This window comes from Alligator mississippiensis, chromosome 1, assembly GCF_030867095.1.
Source record: "Alligator mississippiensis isolate rAllMis1 chromosome 1, rAllMis1, whole genome shotgun sequence".
NCBI lineage: Eukaryota > Metazoa > Chordata > Crocodylia > Alligatoridae > Alligator > Alligator mississippiensis.
In genome coordinates this window covers 80,180,613-80,202,898 of record NC_081824.1, presented here as the reverse complement: position 1 = coordinate 80,202,898, position 22,286 = coordinate 80,180,613, and the positions used below count along the sequence as shown (strand labels likewise).

At 41.1% G+C, this 22,286-nt stretch overlaps 1 protein-coding gene across 2 annotated transcripts in view; it reads left to right on the top strand.

The window, feature by feature from the left end:
• Positions 1–22,286, top strand: part of EPHA7 (EPH receptor A7) — a 217,245-nt gene that overhangs the window by 168,953 nt on the left and 26,006 nt on the right. For both annotated transcript variants that reach the window (XM_019496434.2, XM_006263369.4), the window contains exons 6-9: positions 267–391; positions 4,024–4,192; positions 18,811–18,919; positions 19,641–19,696. In XM_019496434.2, coding sequence (XP_019351979.1) covers positions 267–391; positions 4,024–4,192; positions 18,811–18,919; positions 19,641–19,696 — 459 coding nt within the window. The remainder of the gene's footprint in view (positions 1–266; positions 392–4,023; positions 4,193–18,810; positions 18,920–19,640; positions 19,697–22,286) is intronic.

The following is a 22,286-nucleotide window of genomic DNA, read 5'->3' as shown; positions in this document are numbered from 1 at the left end:
TTCTGATCCCATCAATTCCAGTTTTGCACTAACTTGAACAGTGCCATCTTTTGAAGTTTGCACTTTAATTTGATTTCTATTATGGTTTATGAACAGTAATAAGGTCCTGCCTGAATATTCATTAGGTTTTGAATTGTGGCCTATGAAAAGGTGCTTTCTTTTGCCTTAATGAAAGTGGCACAGCATGGGACTGATCAGTAGTGGCATTTGATTTGAAGCATCCAATGAATTTGTTCATTGTTTATTGACACATCTTGTCCAAACAGCTCCCTCGCAAGTTAGCGGAGTAATGAAAGAGAGAGTGCTACAAAGAAGTGTGGAGCTTTCCTGGCAGGAACCAGAACATCCCAATGGAGTCATCACTGAATATGAAATCAAGTATTATGAGAAAGTAAGTGCTGAGAGCATCTAAATGTACAACAATGGGCCATTTACATCATGTCACCCCACTCTGCAGTGTGCAAATTTTAATGTTGTGATTATACCAACTATTATCTCTTCGTGTCACCTGACATTTGTAGTTGGTTTTACCTATTTTATTTTCTCTTGCATTTCTTGTCCTTGTATGTTCTGTATTTTTATATTTAAAAATGAAAACAGTTAATTGACAAGATATTTTCTTTTTTGCTAAGCCTGGCTGAACACGTTTTACCAAGCGATTTGTGGCTTTTTTTTTTTTTTTTCTACCTTGTTTCTAATCCCTTTGTTAGTTACTCATATAACATTGGAACTTTGCTCTTGTGAGGAGGCATAAAATGTATCTCCTTATTGCTTCTGGTAGTAAAAGGACTTACTTTCCAGAAGTTCGATATGATATATCTGACATCTTAAATCTTCCTAAATTTGTCCTCTTAATTTCAGTGGGTAAATTATTTTTCATTTGCCCTTATAAACTTCCAGTAATGTGAGAGCCATTTTTACATGCCCTTTTTATAATAGGACTGTATTACTATCAAGTGGTTGCCGTTCAGTAGTGAGTGAAGTGAACCCTTTATGTATAGGAAGAATTGATGGCACCGCTATAATCAATAAGGGGTGGGGGGTGGGGGTTGCTGTTTATGTCAGCTGGGCCAGGATTTCATTCATAATCTGTAACAATTTTGGAATTCTCTAAAATGGAAAGGTTGCATATACATAAGATAGTAATTAGTGCTATAAAAATTCTACAGAGAAAACTGAATGAAGTTATAAAAGATATAATAATAAGGAGCTTCTCTTGATATTATATTTGAGCTCCATATGCAAAGTAAGTGAATATTTATTTCAAAGCTGAGTATGTCAGCTTACTATATAGCGTGTGATTAGAAAAATTCATATCACATCATATCCAACATTAATTATCTTATCTCTGAATAATACAGATATACTTATCTAAATAGCTTTATGTGACTTTAAAAAGAAAGTAAAAATGTAATTAGTTAGTTCACTGATCATTCATAACTCCAAGTAATACATTATTTAAGTATTCATATTACAGAATTTGTTAGAGATTTGTATACTTCAACATTGTGACTTTCAACAGGAATTTTATTATTTCAACTAGTGAATTCAGGTCTTTCTTCCCACAACCTAAAAAACTAAAAACTAAATTCCAGCTTAAAATGAAACAAAAAATGTCACACATTTACCAAAGCCCAGACTGTATTGTTTTAGTCTTGCTTTGTTTATTCCATATCCAAAGTGGGGGTTTTGTCTGTAAAAATTAACATTACACTTTGTGAAAAATCACTGAAAAAATTCTAGATGAAGTTACAGAACTCTATATCATCATACACAAGTCTTGAGCTTATTAAATATAATATTTATTTTTATATTTTTTATATATATATGTATATGTGTGTGTTTGTGTGTGTGTGTTTATATGCATACATACATACATGTATATATGTATTTTATTGCTAAGTTTCTAACTGTGCATAGCTCAAGAAATGTTATTAAATTACTGTTGCAAAGAAACTACCTACATACATTAATTTATAGTTATAATTAAATTAATAAGAAAAGAAGGCCTTTATCCTGCAAGCAGTTGCACATGAACTGAATTCTGCACCTGCAAATAGTTTCTTGTCAGTGGGAATACTCACAATATATAAAGTTATGAATGCACTTAACACTGAAGGTTTGAGTGTGCTTTTGAACTTTATCTCAAAGAGTAAAACATTTTATATAGATATATAGATAATTTATCTGTGTAATATATACAATATCTTGAACTTTCAGCCAAGTTCACCAAATCAAATCAAATATTTCTTGAGGTTCTGAAATGTTCTGAAAGTGTTTCTGTGTCTGATATCTGGCTAGGACTGGAAATGGAAAGTGCCAGAAATCTCACAAGTATGTTTGTTCTTATGAGCTTTCTCGCCTTACATCTGTGTGTTTCTTTTTCAAACTCAGATTTGCACAGTTCAAATAAACTTCATTTATGTATCAGGAGCTAAACTCTGAACTATTAGAATTCCACTGGTGTCCACAAACCCAATAAATCCATTCACCACACATGCACGCACACACGCTCTCCACAATTCTCTTTGTTTAAATGCCATTTATTTCTTCTTGGTGGAGATATGAAAATATTTTACATTAACTGACGTGCTTAGTCAAAAGATAGCATGGATGAGCAATGGGGGTAGGCTTCATCAGATCCTGTAAAAGAAATCTGACACACTATATGTAATTATGAGTTTCTGTATTTCAATGCAAGGGCTTTGTTGTTACACTGGAATACAATGGGCAAAATTCTCCATTGGTTTAAGTGAACAAAACATCATTGAAATCAACAGAACTGCACACATCTACAATGAAAGACAATTTAGGCCAGTCAATGCAATGTGTAAGTGTAGTCAGCTGCAGTCCATCAGAACCTGTGTAGCAGCTTTTAAAAAAGAGTTGATACATATGGATTTTGTAATTGTTACTTTTAATTTTTGTGGATGATATAGTGAGCAGTTCACTCTCTGCTTGTGTTGCCTCACACTGTAGATTTTGCTTCAGTAAAAATGGAGTAAAAACTAAGCAATAACTTCAGAATTTAATCCAATATCCAGTTTATTGCTATTGGTGCTGTTGCTGTTGAAAGGAATCACAGAATTTCTCTGATAAAGAAGGTAGAGGGAGCTATTTAGGCTTGTGGGAAGTTAGTCAGAATAAGGAATTTGCTATAAGGATCATTTATCATGGAATGATATGGGAAGACATTTCAAAACCCAAGAGCTACATTATTCAAGCTCCATTTATATTTTGATTCTTCAATAGAAAGCAGTTTTGGAATTCATCAACAAGCAAACTTTTCATAGAATTATAGAATCATAGAAAATTAGGGTGGGAAGGGACCTCGGGAAGTCATCTGATCCAGAGGTTCCCAACTACCGAGTCACAAAGGGTTGGATGCCCAGTCATGGCATGAGGCCCCCACTTGGGCTCCCATGTCTGCCTGGGTAAGTGGCTTCTGCCACCAGCAATCACATGCAGGGTTAAAGCTGGGTGGCGGAACAGCTCTGGGAGGGAGGTAGCCAACTCCATGCACCCTATCCAGCTCCCATGCCAGTCCACAGTATAAAAAAGGTTGGGAATCACTGATCTGGTCCAACACTCTGCTCAAATGAGAACTGCTTGCAACTGTATCATCCCACCCAAGGTTTTGTCTAGTTATGTCTTTAAAACATCCAAGGAAGGAGATTCTACCACCTCTCTGGATAACCTGTTCCAGTGCTTTACTACCCTCTTTCCTTGGAATATTCTTATACTGGAATATAAGGAAAACTTAATAAGAGACACAAAACCAATAATTTTATTGCTGGATTTGTATTACTGACGTGCTTTCTATATAAATGCTATGTCATTTTAAGAACTCCTCAATGAAGTGACAGTGTGGTATAATGCCATGGTGTGCACTACATTTTTATGTGAAAAGAGCATGGAAAATTGAAATAAATGGGCAGGAATATTTGTCAGTAGCTTATGTACAATAATAATGAAATCTTATCTGTAATGTCATTTGATTTTTTTTTATATTATTGTTTCTAGGATCAAAGGGAGAGGACCTATTCCACAGTAAAAACCAAGTCCACTTCAGCTTCCATTAATAATTTGAAACCAGGAACAGTATATGTTTTCCAGATTCGTGCTTTTACTGCTGCTGGTTATGGAATTTACAGTCCCAGGCTTGATGTTGCCACACTAGAAGAAGCCACAGGTAAGTGTCATTCACATTTAAATACAATTAACATATTCAGTAAAAAAATAAATAAATGGATACACCATGATGATATTACCTGAAAGAGAGAATGGAAAATGTGTACATATGATTTTTTTTCTATGGATGAAATCAATTTTTCTGGACACATGTCAACTGCCATGATTATACTTTGGTATGGGTAATGAACTGAGTGCTGTTTTATAATAGTACTAGAAATTGGAATACTATAGCAAGAGGTAGTTAGCGCAGCTAGTCTGAAGGTAGGTAGATGGCAGAGCAGGTAGATGGTGGGGGGACCACACCCAGAAGGGTAAGCGGTTCAGGGAGCTATGCTGCCTAATATGAAAGTGGATGAGCCTGCCTGATGAGAGGAATCCAGGCAGGTTCAATTAGGAGGATTCTGGGGCCCAATGTGGGGGCTGGTGATTATGATAATACCTAGATGCCATCTATGAGGCTTGGGCCGCGACGTAGGGGAGGAAAGGAGCTGCAGATATTGCCCCCTGGCATCGGGACAGGAAATGGGCAGCCTCCTGCTTAATAACATTTATTAATTAACTCCAACTAGGCGTGGCGGGTGAGAAGGCAGGTGGTTAGCCCAGAAACAGGTGGGCGGGCCACGGTTGAATCGGCCCCAAGCAGGCCCCCTGTTACAGGTAGCCATAGGAGGGAGGAAATGGGAGAGCAGGAGAGCGAATGTGCCACTGAGCATGGAGGGAAAGGAAAGAGGGGAGGGCAGTCTTTTATTTGCTTGAGGATCTTAAAAAAACTCTCTGTTGCTAGTCTTCCAGTGTGGTCTGCTTGCCCTGGTGGTGTGGCAGGGGATCCTGGGACTTGAGGTGCAGTTATCCCTGAAGTGCTGGTCTGTGAGGTCAGAATTCACACACCTCACTTTTCAAAATGCTGGATATGCCCATTGGGGTGGCCTAGTTTGTCAGATTCATGAATTCATAGCATCTGAGGAAGTAGGCTGTAGCTTACAAAAACTCGTGTCTCTGAATAAGGTGCCACCCTGTCCTCCCTTCTAGAATCCCATGGTTAGAGAAGTTTCTTGGCTGCTCTTCTTTGATGTCCTCACTCGTCAAAGAGAAGGACTATGTAGCGCAAAACTAACCTTCATCCTCCTCACATGAAAGGAATGTGTGAGAGGATGAAAGACTCCATAAGACAGGGAGTAAGAAAGAACTTTCCCACTCTGCCCCCTGTAAAAAAAAAAAAAAAAAAAAAAATCACTTAAGACCCTGACAGACATTACATTTAAGATGTGATTAAATGATTAATTATGTCTTAAGTCAGGAATGGACAAAATATGGCCCATGGGCCGAATCTGTCCGACAGACAGACTTTGGCCTGTGGTGGGTTCCTTGGTCCCGCCTGGTCTGGGTGCTGTCAGGCCCATTCCCCCCTGGGGTCACAGCAAGGCTGGGATGACTCAACAGCTGGACTGCCTTTCTAGGTAACCCAGGTGGTGGTGGCTCCTTTCAGCTGATGCCACCACTGGCCCCAGCCCCATGGTACCGGTGAGGACCCACATGCACAGCCCTGACCCCAGCCTGCCCCGTGCCTGCTCCAGACTCAGCCTAGCGGAGAGGATCAGCTCCAGACCAGACACAGCCTCAACCCTGGCCCACCCTGGACCTTCTCGGGACTCATCCACCCCCAATGAACAGTGGTGGCGGCTGGCCAGTAGCTGCTGCTCAGTGCATGGGAATAGCAGCCCCTCCCTTTCGCCACTGCTGGGCCCTTGCTGCAGCCACCCAGAGCCTGTGCCAGGGCTGCTCTGCAGCTCCTCTGTACTACTACCACTGCCTTTTGCTGGGCAGCCCAGAGGCAGCAGTGATGGTGGCGGAGAAGAGCTACTGGGCAGCCTGGGCATGGGCTCTGGGAGTCTATAGCAAGAAGGCACTTTTCCCCGACACTGAGCAGCAGCTTCTGCCCAGCCACTGCCACTGCTCAGTGTGGGTAGGCAGTTCAAAGCAGGTGTAGGGCAGGCTGGGGTTGGGGCTGGGGCTATGCACTGTTGGTGGTGCTGCGAAGGAGCTGCAGGGCACACAGGCTCCAAGCTGTTACAGGGGGTGGGAGGTGCTGAGTGGCCCATGGCAGCTCCCCAAAACTGCCTATGTGGCCCGCAGGCCATAATTGCCCACCCCGTGTTAAGTAGTGACTGAGACACACGTTCAATCAGTTAAAGGTACGATAAAATGAGGAATAAGCCACAAAGTTATTACACAAAATACGTGTAATAGCTTTGTGGTTGGTTCCTATCATGCCTTTAATTGAACATATAGCTAGTGACCAGCCACTGGAGCATATGGGAGCCTTTCAAGACTCACATATGCTCTTGAGGCCTCAACAGCTTGTGGCTCCCAGCTGGGGAGTACATCATGTGGCTTAGAGCCAAGTTTTGCTTCTTGTCCTTGCAGGGGGAGCCCGGGATTCCACAATTGCCCCTCCTGCCATGCACATGTGGTATGGCAGACAGCCCTATTATAGGTATTCTGCATCAAATCCTGTTGCGCTTTTACTTCAGCGTCTGTTAGAAGCCATAATTATTTTTCCTCCATTCACCCAATATGCTTACAGGGCACAATTAATCTTGCATGTTTTGTGGACCCAGATGGGAGAGGAAGCAGAGTGCCTGAGAGCTCTGCACTCACTGAGCTTTAGAAGCAGTTAGCTAAACTACCTAGCTCCTGGCAGCTCTGTGACTTAGTTGCCAATCTAAAGCTTCTTTGTTTCTGGTCATCTGCTTCAGGTGACATCTCTAGTGAATAGATCAGCTGAATGTGGAGTCAGACAACATAATTTGCAGGTTCAAAAGTTGTGATTTTAGTAAGATCAATTTGGACTTTATGTACTTTGTGTTTGGAGCAGGAATTCTGCAGACACAGACTGTGCCTGACTTCAGCTGTATTCATCTCTTACCCAAATAATTTACAGCCATTCTTGAGACACAGGAATTTAATGTTTAGGTCTTATTTAGGAGGAAGTTAGGCATTGTTTGTGAGGGAAAAAAAGTCTTGCTACTACAAGAAAAATAATAAACTTTTATATAATATTGTCATCCAGAAATCTCAGAGTGATTAACAAGAAGGTCAGTGTCATTATCCCTGTTTTACAGATGGGGAAGCTAAGGCTCAGAGTGGTAATATGATATTTTGCTTTGGACAGATTTCTACTCATAAATGAAATGTACAGTCCTCTGTCATTGAGGTACCTACCACCTTGATAGCACATAAATGTGTTAATTACTAACATATCTCAAATTTACTGGCTACAATGGATTTCATTTTGGCTGACCAGTCAAATAAGAGGTTCCCTAGCCCAGAATACTTAGTGAAATATATAGATATAATTTTAAGAGTAATCAAGTTTTAACTAGAACTGCAAGTGTCAACAACTTTGTCAACATAGGAAAGACCATGAAATGCAAATATAAATAAGTGTCCTCCTTTTGTACCTCATCTATGGCTCTTTTAATAATAAATTGTATTTAGACAAACAATACTGTGCATTTGGCCAATATGTACTATAAACCTTTGGAATTAGAGCATGCAAAGCACATCATAAGCTAGATTTTTGTTTTGACATGCCATATTGGTCATCTTACATAGCCATGAAAATATGGTGTCATTTTTTTCACTGTATTGAAAAGAATGCTACATGACTAATTCTTATAAATTATAAGCAATTACTATTCTCCTTTCATATATGGTTTTCAGGAACTTTTAATTAAAACAAAGAGAAGAATTAATTTAGGTTAAATTGAATTACTTGGTATGTGAAATTATATTACTTTGATTTGTGATTTTACCAAATAATACAATCTAATCAAACTAGGGATTTGCCAGCATATAAAAGGGAGGCCTCCAGAGAGAATTAAAAATATTTCTTGGAGATAAATAAATCATTTCATAGGTAATATTCTTCTTTCCGAGTGACTATATCAATATGATAAGGTACTATACAGCAGATTATGTTTTTTTTTTCACAATTTCTGACCATTTTTGGTTTCTAAACTCTCACAGTATTTTTTTTTAAAGTGGTGTTAAGATCCTTAGGGTTCATTAGTCAAATAAAAATAAATACATTTTGCCAACCTAAATTCTCCCTAGAGAATTTAAATGCCTCATTAGTTATTATAGTAAGTTTTTAGGTCAGGGACAGGCAAAGTCCAGCCTGCGGGTCAGATCAGCCCTGTGGTGAACTCCATTTCCCAACAGCCCCTTGCCACGTTGCTGCAGCCAGTTTCCATGGAGACCCCAAGAGCAGTGAGGCCAAGACAGTGTGGGGCCAGGGTTTCCATGAAGACCAGCCCCAGCAGCCTGGGCAGGCTATGCAGGTGGGTGGGAAACTGTTCTGGGATCCTGCATCAGTGACAGCATGGTCTGGAGCCAGGGCAGAGCTCCACCTCAGGCAGGGGCATGTGGGCAGCAGATCACAGCTCTGCCCCAACTCCAGACCACAGTCACTGCTGTGAGATCTGGGCCTCAGCCCTGAAGGAGCATCCTGTCCTGCCGCACGCCCTGTCAGCACTCCTGGGGCTAGTCTTCATGGAAACCCTGGCCCTGCACTCCTGAAGTCTCCATGGAAACTGCCTGCAGCGACACAGGCAGGGGCTACTGAGAAATGGAGTCTGGCCAGATCCACCATTTTGCCCATCCCTGTTTTAGATTCTTTAGTAGTTCTATACTGTTAAATAGATTTTGTGGTTCATTCTGGATGGCTGCTGTTCTTTCGTATTGGGCGAAGTATACAGTACATATATTTTTATGACAGCCTTAAGTTTATTTGCAGTGAACAATGATTTATAAATACAAGAAATGTATATGTTGTATGGTGTATGTAAGACATCAAAATGTATGAGTCATTGTAATTCATTCATTGATTAATAAAGACCAGAGTCCTCCTGGGAGTATTATAAATCCACAAGATGTCCCTCAAGTGATAACTTTATCTTTTGAATCACTATTTGCATTTGGTTTGTTTGCTTATAACAGACTGGTTAAATCACAGGTAGCCAGTGGATCTGAAGAAGGTCATAAATTCATAGGCTTTTTTTTTAATCAAAAGGTATGAACAGGAAGTAAATGAGAGTATATTGTAATCCTAAATTCAAGAATTCCTAGTTTTGAAATATTGATGGTACTTTCTATCCAGGATTTCAATAGGAAAGGAAAGCCAAAATAATTGGGCAAATGTTCAATAAAACTTTGTTTCGTAACCAACACAAGAAATACACAAATATCTCTGATATTGTATAAAGCCTTATTTTTCTGTAAACAACACATTGCTTGAGATCTTTCAGCACATGGGGCACTAGATTAGAATATATGTTTGAATATACTTGAGACTGTCATTGTCAAAGTAAGATTTTTGTATTTAGCCTGTTTTGATCCTTCTTAAAGAGAATGAACAGAATTTCACTTATGCAACCAAGTGACAGTTTTCCAGCTTCTCTAGTGGGTTTTGGGGTATTTGTGTACAATTTGCAGTCCTGCTCTTCTTGAAGTGTGGATGCATAACCATCCACATGCCCTACTGAGTGTGTGTAGTAGTCGATGAACATGCCACAGGCACATGTCTCTGTATTTACATGCCTAAGCATAAGTTCCAGAGGAAAAAAGGAGGACAGTTCACCCATGTTCACAATGAATTAGCTAGATCAGTTGTCTCCAAGTAGGAGGTCACCTTTGGCATTTAAAAGCAAACCAAGATCTACTGTGTGCCACCCGCCCCCTGCCACTGCCCATCAGGTAAGTCTGTTGGGGGGCGGGGGAGGCAGACCAAGACAGAGGGAGAAAAAATTATTTGGGGGCACACCTTGCCAGCAGGTAAGTCTGTGGGGGAAGGGGAAGGGAGGGGGGAAAGGGCCCTGGTGGGAGCTGGGCAGATCGAGGCCCCAGCTGTAGCCCCACTTCCTCCCTCACTGCTGGGGCCTTGATCTGACCCCATGCCCCCAGCAGCATTGAAGGAGGGAGTGGGGCTCGGAGAGGGGAAGCCCCTGCACAACTGGGGCACAGGACAGAGCCACGAGCGGTTCATCTGGGAGGTGCAGGGGGGGTACACAGCCTGGGAGGGCATGGGGGTGTGCCCCCAGATCTTCATGCCAGCTGCTGCTGCAGGCTGGGGCCGGGGCTGCGCTTGGGCCAGGTGGTGGTGCTGGGAGTGAAGCTATGGGGGGGGGGGGGCTGCAGGCACCTGAAAATTCACCATAGCCCCCCATAGCCTCGCCTCCCAGTGATACCACCTGACCTCAGTGCAGCGAGGCCCAGATCACCACCATGAAGAGCCTCCAGCCCATACCCTCCCCATGCAGATCTCAGTGGGGAGGGTGAAGGGGAAGGCAGCACTGCGCTCTTCATGGTGGGGAGCTGGGCCGTTCTGCGCTAGGGCCGTATAGGCAGCGGCACTGGGAGAGGGGATGATGGCGGGGCTACAGTGAATTTTCGGGTGCCTGTAGCCCTCCCCCCCCCCATAGTTCCTTTCCCAGCACCACCCAGCCCGAGCGCATCCCACAGTGGCAGCCGACCTGGCCAGCATGCATATCTGAGGGCACATGCCCCCCATGCCCTCCCAGGCTGCGTGCCCCACCTCCCCACATCCCCAGATAAGCTGCTCACAGCTCCATCCAGCTCCCCTGCTGTGCACGGCCTATCCCTGCTCCAGCCCCTCTCTCTCCCTCAAAGCTGCTGCAGCCATCCATGCTGCCGGGCGTTATCGGGGGACATGTGCCCCATAATGTGTGTGTAGTAAAGGCAGCTACTGTTGCGGGCTGGGCTCTGCACCCTGAGCCAAGTTGCAACCCGCCTGGGAGTGATTCAGTACCACATGTGTCCCACCTCAGGGCTCAGTCTCATCCCTGGCCTGCCCGGCGGCTGGACACACATGGCATCCAGCCGCTCCGGGTGGGCTGCAGTAGGGCTCAGGGCACAAAGCACAACCTGCAATGGCAGCTGCCTCCGCCATGCACAGATGGGGGTACATGTGTCCCCCAGGGTCTCCACTGGGGTGTGAACAGTGGTGGGAGCCCCTCCCCCCTAACTCCCTGCACCCCTGGATCAGCCGCTCGGGCTCGATCCTCCCATCACCCACCCGGCTGGGGCCCAATGTTCCCTCTAAGGCTGAGCAATCCGTTAGCGCACCACTTTGGTCCGTGAGTGCACTGCTTTGATCTGTTCCCAAATTGGTCTTGCCTCCCCCTTTTGGTGCGCTGAGCAAATCATTCTCACAGCATTATTTGGGAGAAAAGATTCTTGAAATACTAAACTGTATATATTACATATTTTTTTTTTTTAATTAAAATATAAAAAACCCTACCAAAACAGAAAAGTTTATGCATAATTCTCCACCTGAGGAGAGAGTGCAAAAGAGAATGGATTTCATGTGACAGACATAAATCACATAATTTAATATACTCTGTAAAGCTGTCAGGTACTGTGAAACACTGAAGGTATGCCTGGTCTGCCCTATCTGGCAGATTTCATCACACTTTCAAAAATGATCCACACTGCCTCCGTGCCTCTGCAGCCTTTGAAAGCAGTGTGGAGCCTTGTGTGCCCTGCCATTGGGCAGACCAGGCAGCGAGGAGGCACATGGCATCAAGCCTTGGGGAGAAGCTCACCTGAAGGGTCTGGGGAGCAGAGCAGTTACCCGGAGCCAGCAGAGTCCGTGCGGTGCCTGGCTCAGCCCCAGCCCCTGTCCCCAGCCCTGCCTTGCCTGAGCCGTTGCCTGCCCCGCACTGCTCTCTCTCCCCACTAGGATGCCGGCGTGGTGAGAAGTGGAGTGCAGCCAAGCGGTAACTTACCACCAGTCCCAGTGCCTCCTCCGCACTCTAAGTTTCTATGAAGCCGCAGCCCAGCTTCTCTCTGGGCGGGTGTGTGGCATTACAAAGCTAATGTGCGGCAAGATTTTTTTTTGTCCGTGGCCGTACATACACAGACCTTAGAGGGAACCTTGCTGGGGCTTCACTCACCTTAGCCCTGCTCCTGCCTCTGTGGCACTCTGTCCCTTACCACGGGGGCCTCAATGTGGACCTCGCTCCTTCCTTCCCCTATCGACTGACCTGCTGGGCTTGCGGTGGGGCACACACATGTGTGTATATGTGCACTCAGCCCCCCCAGCCTCAGATTGACTCTAAGAGGGTTCCAGATCAACCAGTTGCTGACCACTGAGCTAGATGGTTTACAGCTTAGTGAGATGAATGCTGTTCTGGAAGTTGGGGTGGGGGTGCAGTGGTGCTCTGAATTGTAACCTAGCCAGCCTCTTGCTTTGAATGTGGGCAGGATTTCCCTATGGCTCTCCATCCTTTATTTTTCCAATGTCTGAAATGCAAGATGCAGCAGCTCAGCTTCAAGAGGAAAGTCACAAAGGGCTTTGGACAATGTATGTACTATGCCCTGGTGGTACGAGTGCCATGCCGGGAAGTCAGAGCAATGATGTTTCAAACCTTCATGTGGTAATGAAGGCCTAGAACCTGGGTCTTCTGCTTCCCAGGTAGTGCCTTACCCACTCAACTCTTGGAGCTAAAACATGGAGGACTGCCTCTTCCTCCTCATTTTTGCAGGACTTATGATCTGGTACATGTATACAGAGCTTTGTGCCTGCTTGACCAATATGCAGCCTACCATGCAAACTTTGTGTCCACAAGGATGTGTATGTGTTTTCACTGCATGTGGAGTAGGATTGCAAAGTATACATAAGTGACAATAATATCACTTTTGCAGATAGCAAACTGCCATTTGGGCACTTAAAAAGGATTCAACCCAGTGATTCTACATTTTTGGTAGGCATCTGAGATCAGAATCAATTACTGAATATCTAAATGTAGTTTGGTATAATAATTCCTGAATATATCAACACATACAATGGAGTCTCTTTGCTCTAAAATTAATATTTCAAAATGATGGGTTATGATGAAAATTCTAATCAATAAAATAACCTACTCCATTATTTCCTCTTAGAAGTTTGAATCCATATGCTTACAGTTCTATTTTCCACTACAGAGGTTGTCCATCAGTAGCCATAATTGTAAAGCTCTTTTATCTGTTAAAGCATAACCAAACTATAGTTACTAATGATCACTTTCAAAAGCTGTGTGCTGTAAAATATAAGTTATTCCTCAAGTATGTGTCACTGTAGCTCTCTGTCTATAGGGAAGTACATACATTTCAAGTGCAGAAGCTTGGACTTTTTAAATATGAAAAGCAATATCTCATGCTCCTGTTCCAAATTATAAAGAACACAGTAACTATGACCCTCCTGCAGTGCCTTCTAATTGCCTGTGAGAGAGCAATATGGAAGAATCTGGACAGTGTACAACCTGCTACTGATTCTTGAGCTTCAAAGTGACCTTTTGTGAAGACATTTATTTTCATTCTTTTGTTGCTTTACTCAGTATTTTCCTTCATACAAGAACAAATAAACAAAAAAGGGACAATGGTACCCATGTACTTGTCTTTGTGGTATCTGTAGTCCAGGATAGGTATCAAGTCCACTGATAAAACTGAATTTCTTGGGCCAAATAACTTAGTCATGAAATGATTTGATTAGATGTGAGAGAAAGCTTCCCTTTGATATCTAAGTTATTTCAGGAATATAAGGAGAACTGTAAAGTGCACTCAAGGAAGGGCAATTAATAAATAACACAATTCTATGAGCAACAATATGATACGACCATTTTATCCATGACTACTAAAGTTACAATGCACCAAAACTCCAGCTGACAGAGATCAGGGATTCTGAAAGAAGTCTGTGCAATAATAGAAAAACTTATCTTTGAGGGACTAGAGCTCTTCATGAACTGAATAAACAAAGCAGTCCATTCCCTCAAAGTTTCAAAGGCAATGCTGAGATCTTTAGGGATCTACACTCCAGTGCTATACCTAAGTTTTTGCAGTACAAGGCCATGCAAAAAACACCCTATTCCCTCTGTAATCAAGTGCAATATCTGTTCTGGAAGTGGCCCTCTTATATAAAGGGGTATGTTTAATTTTCCTCCTCCACTAAACATTTGGCTAAGGCTATGGGTTTGACTGAGGTGTGGAGAGCAACATCACTACTATTCCAGAGCCAGTCTCCCACTGGGCATGTTCAGAGATTAGAACCAAGGAATGGGTGTGGGACATCATCTTCCATGACTGTCTCATTCTATTAATTCCCTTGCTTCCTTCCCTACCTCACTTCCATATTCTTTTTCAGGGACCCTCCTCATGAGACCCCTTTACAAAAAAGTGACCTTGTTGCTTTTTGTAGGAGCTATGGAAGAGATCCTGAAGGAATATCTATATTACCAATATTTCCTTAGTCTGAAGAAGAAAAGGGATCTCCTAGATCTGAGGAGACTGATCAAATTGCTGCCTCATATTGAGGATGGTAATACTCATTTCAATCATTCCATCACTGTAAAAGTCAGGATCGGTTTATACCTTCCTATTTACAAGGCATGTACTTCCATATTGCCATTCATGAGTCCACAGGAAATATCTGAGATTAACCATGAGGCAGAATCATTACCAGTATAAGGCACACCCTTCCAGATTCTCACATCACTGAGAGTTTTTATGACATGCCTCACTATGGCAGTAGGAAACCCAGAGGAAAAAGGATGTCCATGTTAATGCATAGTTAGATGACTGGCTTATCAGATAGAGATTACGTCAGGAAACTAATAAGCCTAAACTGTGCCTTAGTTCTTTGTTCATTTGGTCAGGCCTCCTGATACACTGTGGTATGTTATTATGTTATCAAGGTCAACAGGGCCAGAACAGGTGTAAGAAAGGACTTACAAAGTAAAGGACAGACTCCTTTGTATTCAGTCTTTAGTCAACATGATAATATCACATTGGACTGTGACATTATAGATTATTTTACATTACAATATTGCTTATTCACAATACTGTGCAACTATAGATGATACTGTTTGCAAAGAAAGTTCTAATCCTACTTCATTCCCATCTTCTTAATACTAATTTGGCTGCAGTGTCCCAAAATGATAACATTTATCACCTTGTTGCCATTGTTAGCTATAGACGCATTAGGAATGGGCCAGGGACCATTTAATGGTATAAGGACCAGTGGCCCCAGAAAATGTGGAACTCCATATACATGTCGTATACCTAAGAGCTATCAGATTGGCCTGTATGCTGTACTATGACACTTGGAAATTTAGATACATAAATCAAGACTGGAAGGGGGGTCATACTTCTATAGATTGTTGAACAGAATCTGAATTCTGTACAGAATTCTTGTACGTGGAACCTATGGAAATGCTATCGTGGGCTAAATATTAGGGCTGTGCAAAGCTTCAGTAGCTGATTTGATTCAACAGAGATTCGTGCCGATTCAGTGGCTGAATTTCCGAATCCGAATCAAATCACGAGACCCTTTAATCTCTCCGAATCAAATCAGAACCCTCTGAATCGATTCGGAGAGATTAGGAAAGCTTTGATGATTCGGACACAGACACGGCTTTAAATGTTTTTTCTACATACCTCAAGGTACCAAGCGGCTCATGAATGCTGAGATGGTGGGGTGGATGGAGCATCCCAGAGGAGCGCAGGGTGGTCCCCAGTGCACTCAGCAGCAGACCCAGAAGTAGACCAGAAGCACTTCCAGTCCACATCTGGGTTCGCCACCAAGCACACGGGTGGCCCCCCTCACACTCCTGTGGGACGCTCTATCTGCCCCACCATTGCAGCATTCACGAGCTACATCTGGTACCTCGAGGTATGTAGAAAAAACATTTAAAGCTTTGTCTATGGCTGAATCACTGATTCTCCAAATCAGCATTGAATCTTCAGATTCAGATTTGGCCAAATCAAATTGGGACAGTGATCCGAATCAAGAAATCGAATCACTGTCCCCAATTTGGGCTGAATCTAAATCAAATACGGCCTGTTTCATGCACCCCTACTAAATATAACCCTAATTGCTTTGCATCTGCCAAGAGACAGTAATGACGTGACAGACTTATGAAGCACTCAGCGTGCCACTAAGAACATGTGGTCACTGAAGAAATCCTTCACTAAATCAGTATTGTATCTTCGGGGGACTTTGAGAATAGGCTTATTTTTCACCGAGGAAAACACCAAGTTTTTGTATTCCAAATTCAAAGGGGAATGAGCCAGGAACCATAACTGGATGCCTGCTTTCTGTAGTGCAGTTAAAGACTCCTATAACCCTTCCCATCAGTTTTGCTAAACCTGAGGGTGACTGCCATGAGGATTAGCTAATGAGATCAGGCAGTTCTCATTCTTGTAGGTCCTAGTAGCCAGCACAATTTTGATTTGACAGATTTATTGCCAGTGCAAGCTCCAGTCAGACTGCCTGGACCTGGCAAGATCAAGTCAACCACTCACTGCAAATGACTGATATAACTGGTAGCTTGGATGAAGACTGGTTGAGCACCATGGAAAGACTGTCCTCACATCTATTTGTGACTACAGCAAAGCACTCCATAGACTAAGCTATTTAATTTCCAAGCTTACAAAAATAGATAAGGCATTGTATCTTATCTCTGTTCTAGTTAGCCAATAATCCTCACTTCCCATGTACCAGAAACCATGCAATGTCTTTGCCTACTTTTGAACCGTGTTAGTATCTGAAATCTGAAAGGTTGCTATGCAGAGCAGCACATTCACATGCACCAGTATGCACGCATTATGCACTGATTTTAGCTGCTAGATCAGATGCCAAGGTTGGGAGAGCAGTGTTCCAATGTCTTTTCAGCTGATGAAAATGAGAATTCCTGTTCCCATCATCCATGGATGATATTATTTGTTAGTCACAGAGGGATCCACGCACATCTCAAAACAAAACAATGGTTCCCCAACTTATATAAACCATTTTTCTTTTAAATGTTGCACTCCATGTGAATCCCACAGTCTCTCTCTCATTCCTCACTTTCAGACTTTGAATGGCATGGGAACTGAGGGAGGATCACAATTGCTCTGCTGTTTATTCCTTTGCGTGAAAATATATAGAGATCCAGGGTACATGGCTCCAATGGGCGTTGCTGTTGTATAAATTCTATAATGAAAACCACAGTGACAATAGTTTCTCAAGGCAAACATTCTTTTCTGTATGCTAAGGATTAAAGAGAAGACATTTATATAAATAATGAGAATTTCCACAGGTTATATGTTATAAACTATACATTTTGGAAGTGCTTTGAATCCTCATGTTTATACATTCTTCATACTTACAAGGTTTAGGAGAACAGTTCCAAAACAGGCAGGTTACTATCTACTGAAGAGTTTGTTGCAAGTCCCTTGAAAGCAGCTGGTACTGGTCACTGTCAGAAACAAAGGAATCACATTGATGGGCTCACCTGCTGCCAAACAGAGCAAAGAAAACATCTGTGTTTGTTTGTTTCTATGGAAACCTATGAATTCTGCAATAGGAACCTAAATCTGAAGTTCTTTCTATGGCTACAGGCTTGTGGAATTTGCAGAATTCCTGGTATAGGCTGTTTTGTTAAGTTAGCAGTACAAAAGGTTAATCATATAAATGTGCTATCTCAGATACACTTAATCAACCATCACCTTACTTTCTTGCTCTTATCACTTCACTGCTTCCAGATGACTCACACTTCCAGAATATTTTTTTTTTCCCAGCATCACTGAGTGATGTGGATTTTAAACTTGTTGGGTCAGATCCTCAGCACTGGTAAATCAGCATAGCTCCACAGATTTCATCAGAGCTCTGTTCATTTGCTGTGATTTAGTATGTGCCCCCCTTTGTGTATAGAAAGCAAGCAGCATGTTTTTTTTACAAGCATCAAGTTTTCTTAAGAAGGGTGTTTATAACCTCAGTGGCAAGATGCTGACTGCACAGTTGTTACTGTGCAGTCATTTACTACTTGCATACACAAGTACTAAATGTCCGTGCAGTAACCAGCGTTACTGTACAGTAGTATCCCCGAACGGCTTCTTGGTGACACTGACTGTATAGTAGCTCGTTATTACTGTGCAGTAGCGTTGCATCACGCTTTGTGCCGCATGGCGCTACTGCACAGTAGTAATGAGCTAATACACAGTCAGCATCTCTTGTAGATGTGGCCAGTATACATTAATGTGGCATACATATATCTGCATATATTAATGGCATTGGCATAACTGATTACAAAGGGGAGTAATATACAGGTTTATTGAAGGATAGGCATTTTGAAACAGAGACAGTATCTTCTTTTGTATTTGGAAATTGCCTCATGCTGTGAATGCTATCAGTAAATAATAAATAACAGCAACAGTTATCTTGAAATTAAAAACAAGACACAGCATAATAATGGGTAGACTGGGTTTTTAGGTTAGCTAGGTCGGATTTCTTTAGCGTCAAGAAAATAATTATTGTATGCTTTTCAACTAAAATATCATCTCACTTTTTAGGATATTGTTCCCAATAGGTTCTCATTAGTTCACTCAACCTTTCTGGCAAATTTTACGATAGGTCCTTTCTTTAGACTAATCTTATCATAACATATAATGTCTACTCTTAGTTTCAAGTTACATAAGAGGTAAACTATCAGTCTGTGATATATGAGGGTTTATTTAACCTTTGCTGTCCCTTTATACAGTATATTTTAAAATTAACCTCTGTCTCTGCTCTGTTTGTAGCCACAGCCGTTTCCAGTGAACAGAATCCAGTCATTATCATAGCAGTGGTTGCTGTGGCAGGCACCATCATTCTGGTCTTCATGGTGTTTGGATTCATCATTGGACGGAGGTATTATACATTGTGTGGTTGTAGGCATTTCTAGCCTTGTTGTAGCATTATATCAGCCTTTATCTTGTTTTCCATAAATGGAAATTAAACGCTGTGTTTAATCTGATAATGACATTTTAGATATAAATTCCATGTAAGGATAAAAATTTATCTCATTTGTTTTTCATTTAAAAGTAGCTCAAGACATTTTTTGTCTTATTGCATGAGTATTCTAAATATAACTGTTTGCAAGATTCTGTGATCAGATTCCTGAAAGTCCATTTTCTGTTAATTCCTCACTCATGGAGAAGTCTGATATGCTGCCATTCAAATAAGACTGCACTTGGGAAGAAGAGTTGTGGTAATAAATTTAAGAGAGAATCATTAAAAAATAATAAGAGAAACAGACTACTGCTTCTTTTTTCCAAACCTGTTAATCTGCAGTTTGTTTTACTCATAGCAACACAGAAAGTTCTTTTAATGAGGACTAAACTTTTTTTGCTTAAGCCTTAGGACTCTTCCCAATAATTATTAGATACAAAAGTCTTTTGATTAGAACTGTTCATGTTTTATTTAAAACGCTGCTTTAATGAGAATTACATCTGGGATTTTTAAAGGGCCTAAGGGACTTTGGTGCTCAGTGACTGAAAATCCCAGCCTGCAAAATGGAAGCCATTAGAACATTTTAAATGTGCAGAAGTAAATCATTATTTTCCAGTAAAACTAGACTCTTTCTTTTCAGGCACTGTGGTTATAGCAAAGCTGATCAAGAAGGGGATGAAGAACTTTACTTTCATTGTAAGTGTTTTGCTTTTTTTCCCCAACCCCCCTCAGGAATTCCTAACCCAATTATAAGACATTGGGATTGGCAGTAATGGAATATGGACAGTACTAAAACAACATTCCATTAGAGAAAGGACTATAATAAATCTAAAATCCTATGTAAACAGCCAGTGTTAAGTTAAAAACCATAAAAACACATGACCTACACAGAAAAGGACACAGATTAAAATCACCATTGCTCACACCATTCTATATATATTTGTATAATATACAGATGTTTCCATTCTGCATTTTTTTCTTTGGTTGCTTGTTGTATAAGTGTTTCACACCATCCTAATGATCCCCCCTGAGATACTATAATTGATAGGTCCTTAGCAAATTGGTTATCTGATCTTTACCTCAGGCAGACTTCTGATTGAGAAATTGAGGGTTGCTGTATCACCCCAGTAGTGATGCTGTTCTGCTCAAAAACTGTTTTCTGCTACTGTGAACTCTGTATCTTCAACATCCATAAACTGTAATATTCAGAGAGAATAGTATATGTGATGGGAAAGAAAGCCTCTGCTTTTTAGTTACTCTTCTCTGAATATCTTCTCTTATTCTACTCTGCCTCTAGATTCAGTTGTTGAGTTGCAAATTAGCACCCAAAATTGTTAGCACCAAAATCAGTTGTGCTGGTTTGGCTCATACAAGAGCTGTGTGAATAATTAATTAAATCCATTAATCTATTTTTTCATCCACTGTGATCTCACCCTTCAAACTGAATGAAAGAAAACAGCAAAGATGATGAGAACAGTTCTTCAGGGACTCGGGCAAAGTGGAATAGCCTCACATTTAAGCCACTGAGTCCAGTTACACTCCTAATAGGTAGCATAACATCTGGCCTCTTGTCTTCAGATTGTTTTAATACTTTTTATTTTCAACGTTAACATCAATTTTAGATGAAAATTTGAAACATCTCATTTTGAAAAATTGTCTCAAGACTTAGAAGAAACACAGACAACTTTAACAAATATACTAAAACTAGCTAAAAGTATCAGTTTAAGGAGGTAATATAGCATCCTGAAATATGACAAAACTGATTTTAAGTTTGAATGCAGAGCGGTTCTCTGTTAATGTCAGCATACTGTTTGTCCTTGTAACTTTCCTATTAGTAGAATTCCATTTATTCATACTGTGCCATGGGTAGTCTTTATTTCTTGCAACCACTGCTTCTGTAGGCTTAATCCAATAAACATTTTGTATTGCTTTGTATTAAAACTTCATAGCATAATCTTTAATTGTGGTGTGCAGATGAGATGGGTACCAAGCACAAAACATATGTTCTAGCATCTCCTTACTACAGAATTCTTTAAATTAGGAGTGATTTCCAAAAATTTGAGTCAAATTCTTGTCAGGGTTTCTATCTCACCTTTCTGGCATGACAAAATTAGATCAGCCTGGATTCATTGATGCTTCCTGAGTTGAGATGAGTTGCTACTTAAAATCACTTCATTTATGTGCGGTGTATTAAACCAAGTAGTGATATTGTTATAGTCTCAGTCAAACAACCTATGATACGGTACGTAAAAGGTGTTAAATAATAATGGGGTGAGTATTAATTATCACATATTCTTCAGACTTGTTTTTTTTAGAATGCATCAAAAATCTGCTGCTGTTCAGATATAGCAACTGGGAGCAAGATGTTTGATAATTGCCTCCTACCGTTTTCAGTAAACTTTTTGCATTCCAAAACATCCACTTTGTTTTCACCTTTTAAATATCATTTATATTTCTGAGGGAAGAAATCAATTGCATTTTATTTTATTTCCCTGTAAAGGAAGAGAGAATATACTGGCAAAAAAGTTCCAGTCACCAGTCTTTGTTATGAATAGTCATCTTTAAGTTCTGTGATTCATAGAAAACGTAGAGGAATAATAAGGAAACTGGTGCTGATCAAAGCATTTTGAGACAGTCTTCCTTCCTGAAAATCTAGTTACCCAAAATCCAATAAATAGAAACTCAGAACAGTTAACATACAATATCTCATTTACACTGTAGCATGAAGTATTATAAATCACTATTTTACCAAAATACTTTTTTAATCCCTGTTAATAGAAAGTTTTGCATTTAATTTGATTTGATGACCATATCCAGAGTGAGATGAAACACCAGCGCCATGGTCAGTAGCTATTTACAGTTTGGTGTCTTTTTGTTCCTTGGCATCAAGGCAGTTTTCTAATATGCTAAGACACCAGATTGAATTTTCACAGCAACTTGAAAGCAACCATTTAGCTAGCTTTTAGAGAGTGAATTTAATAGAATGTCCAATCTTTTATTTCAATCCCCCTCAACTTTCCATGGCCCCAAGTGCTACATTTAAGATATAAACATAATGGAGGAGTTTAGTCAGACAATTCCAATTTACATTTTGTTTCCTCCTACCATTTTCTTCTAACAATGTCTTCAAGTCCAAGCCACCACTATTTCACATTGGTATGCCAAGATGGCTTTGGCCTGTCAAAATGTTTTATGACAGATTGAATAAAGAACCATCAGAGGCCCATTAGAGATTCACAGGGTTACCTCCAATCCAGGCCCCTTATCACAAACACAAGAGGATGGC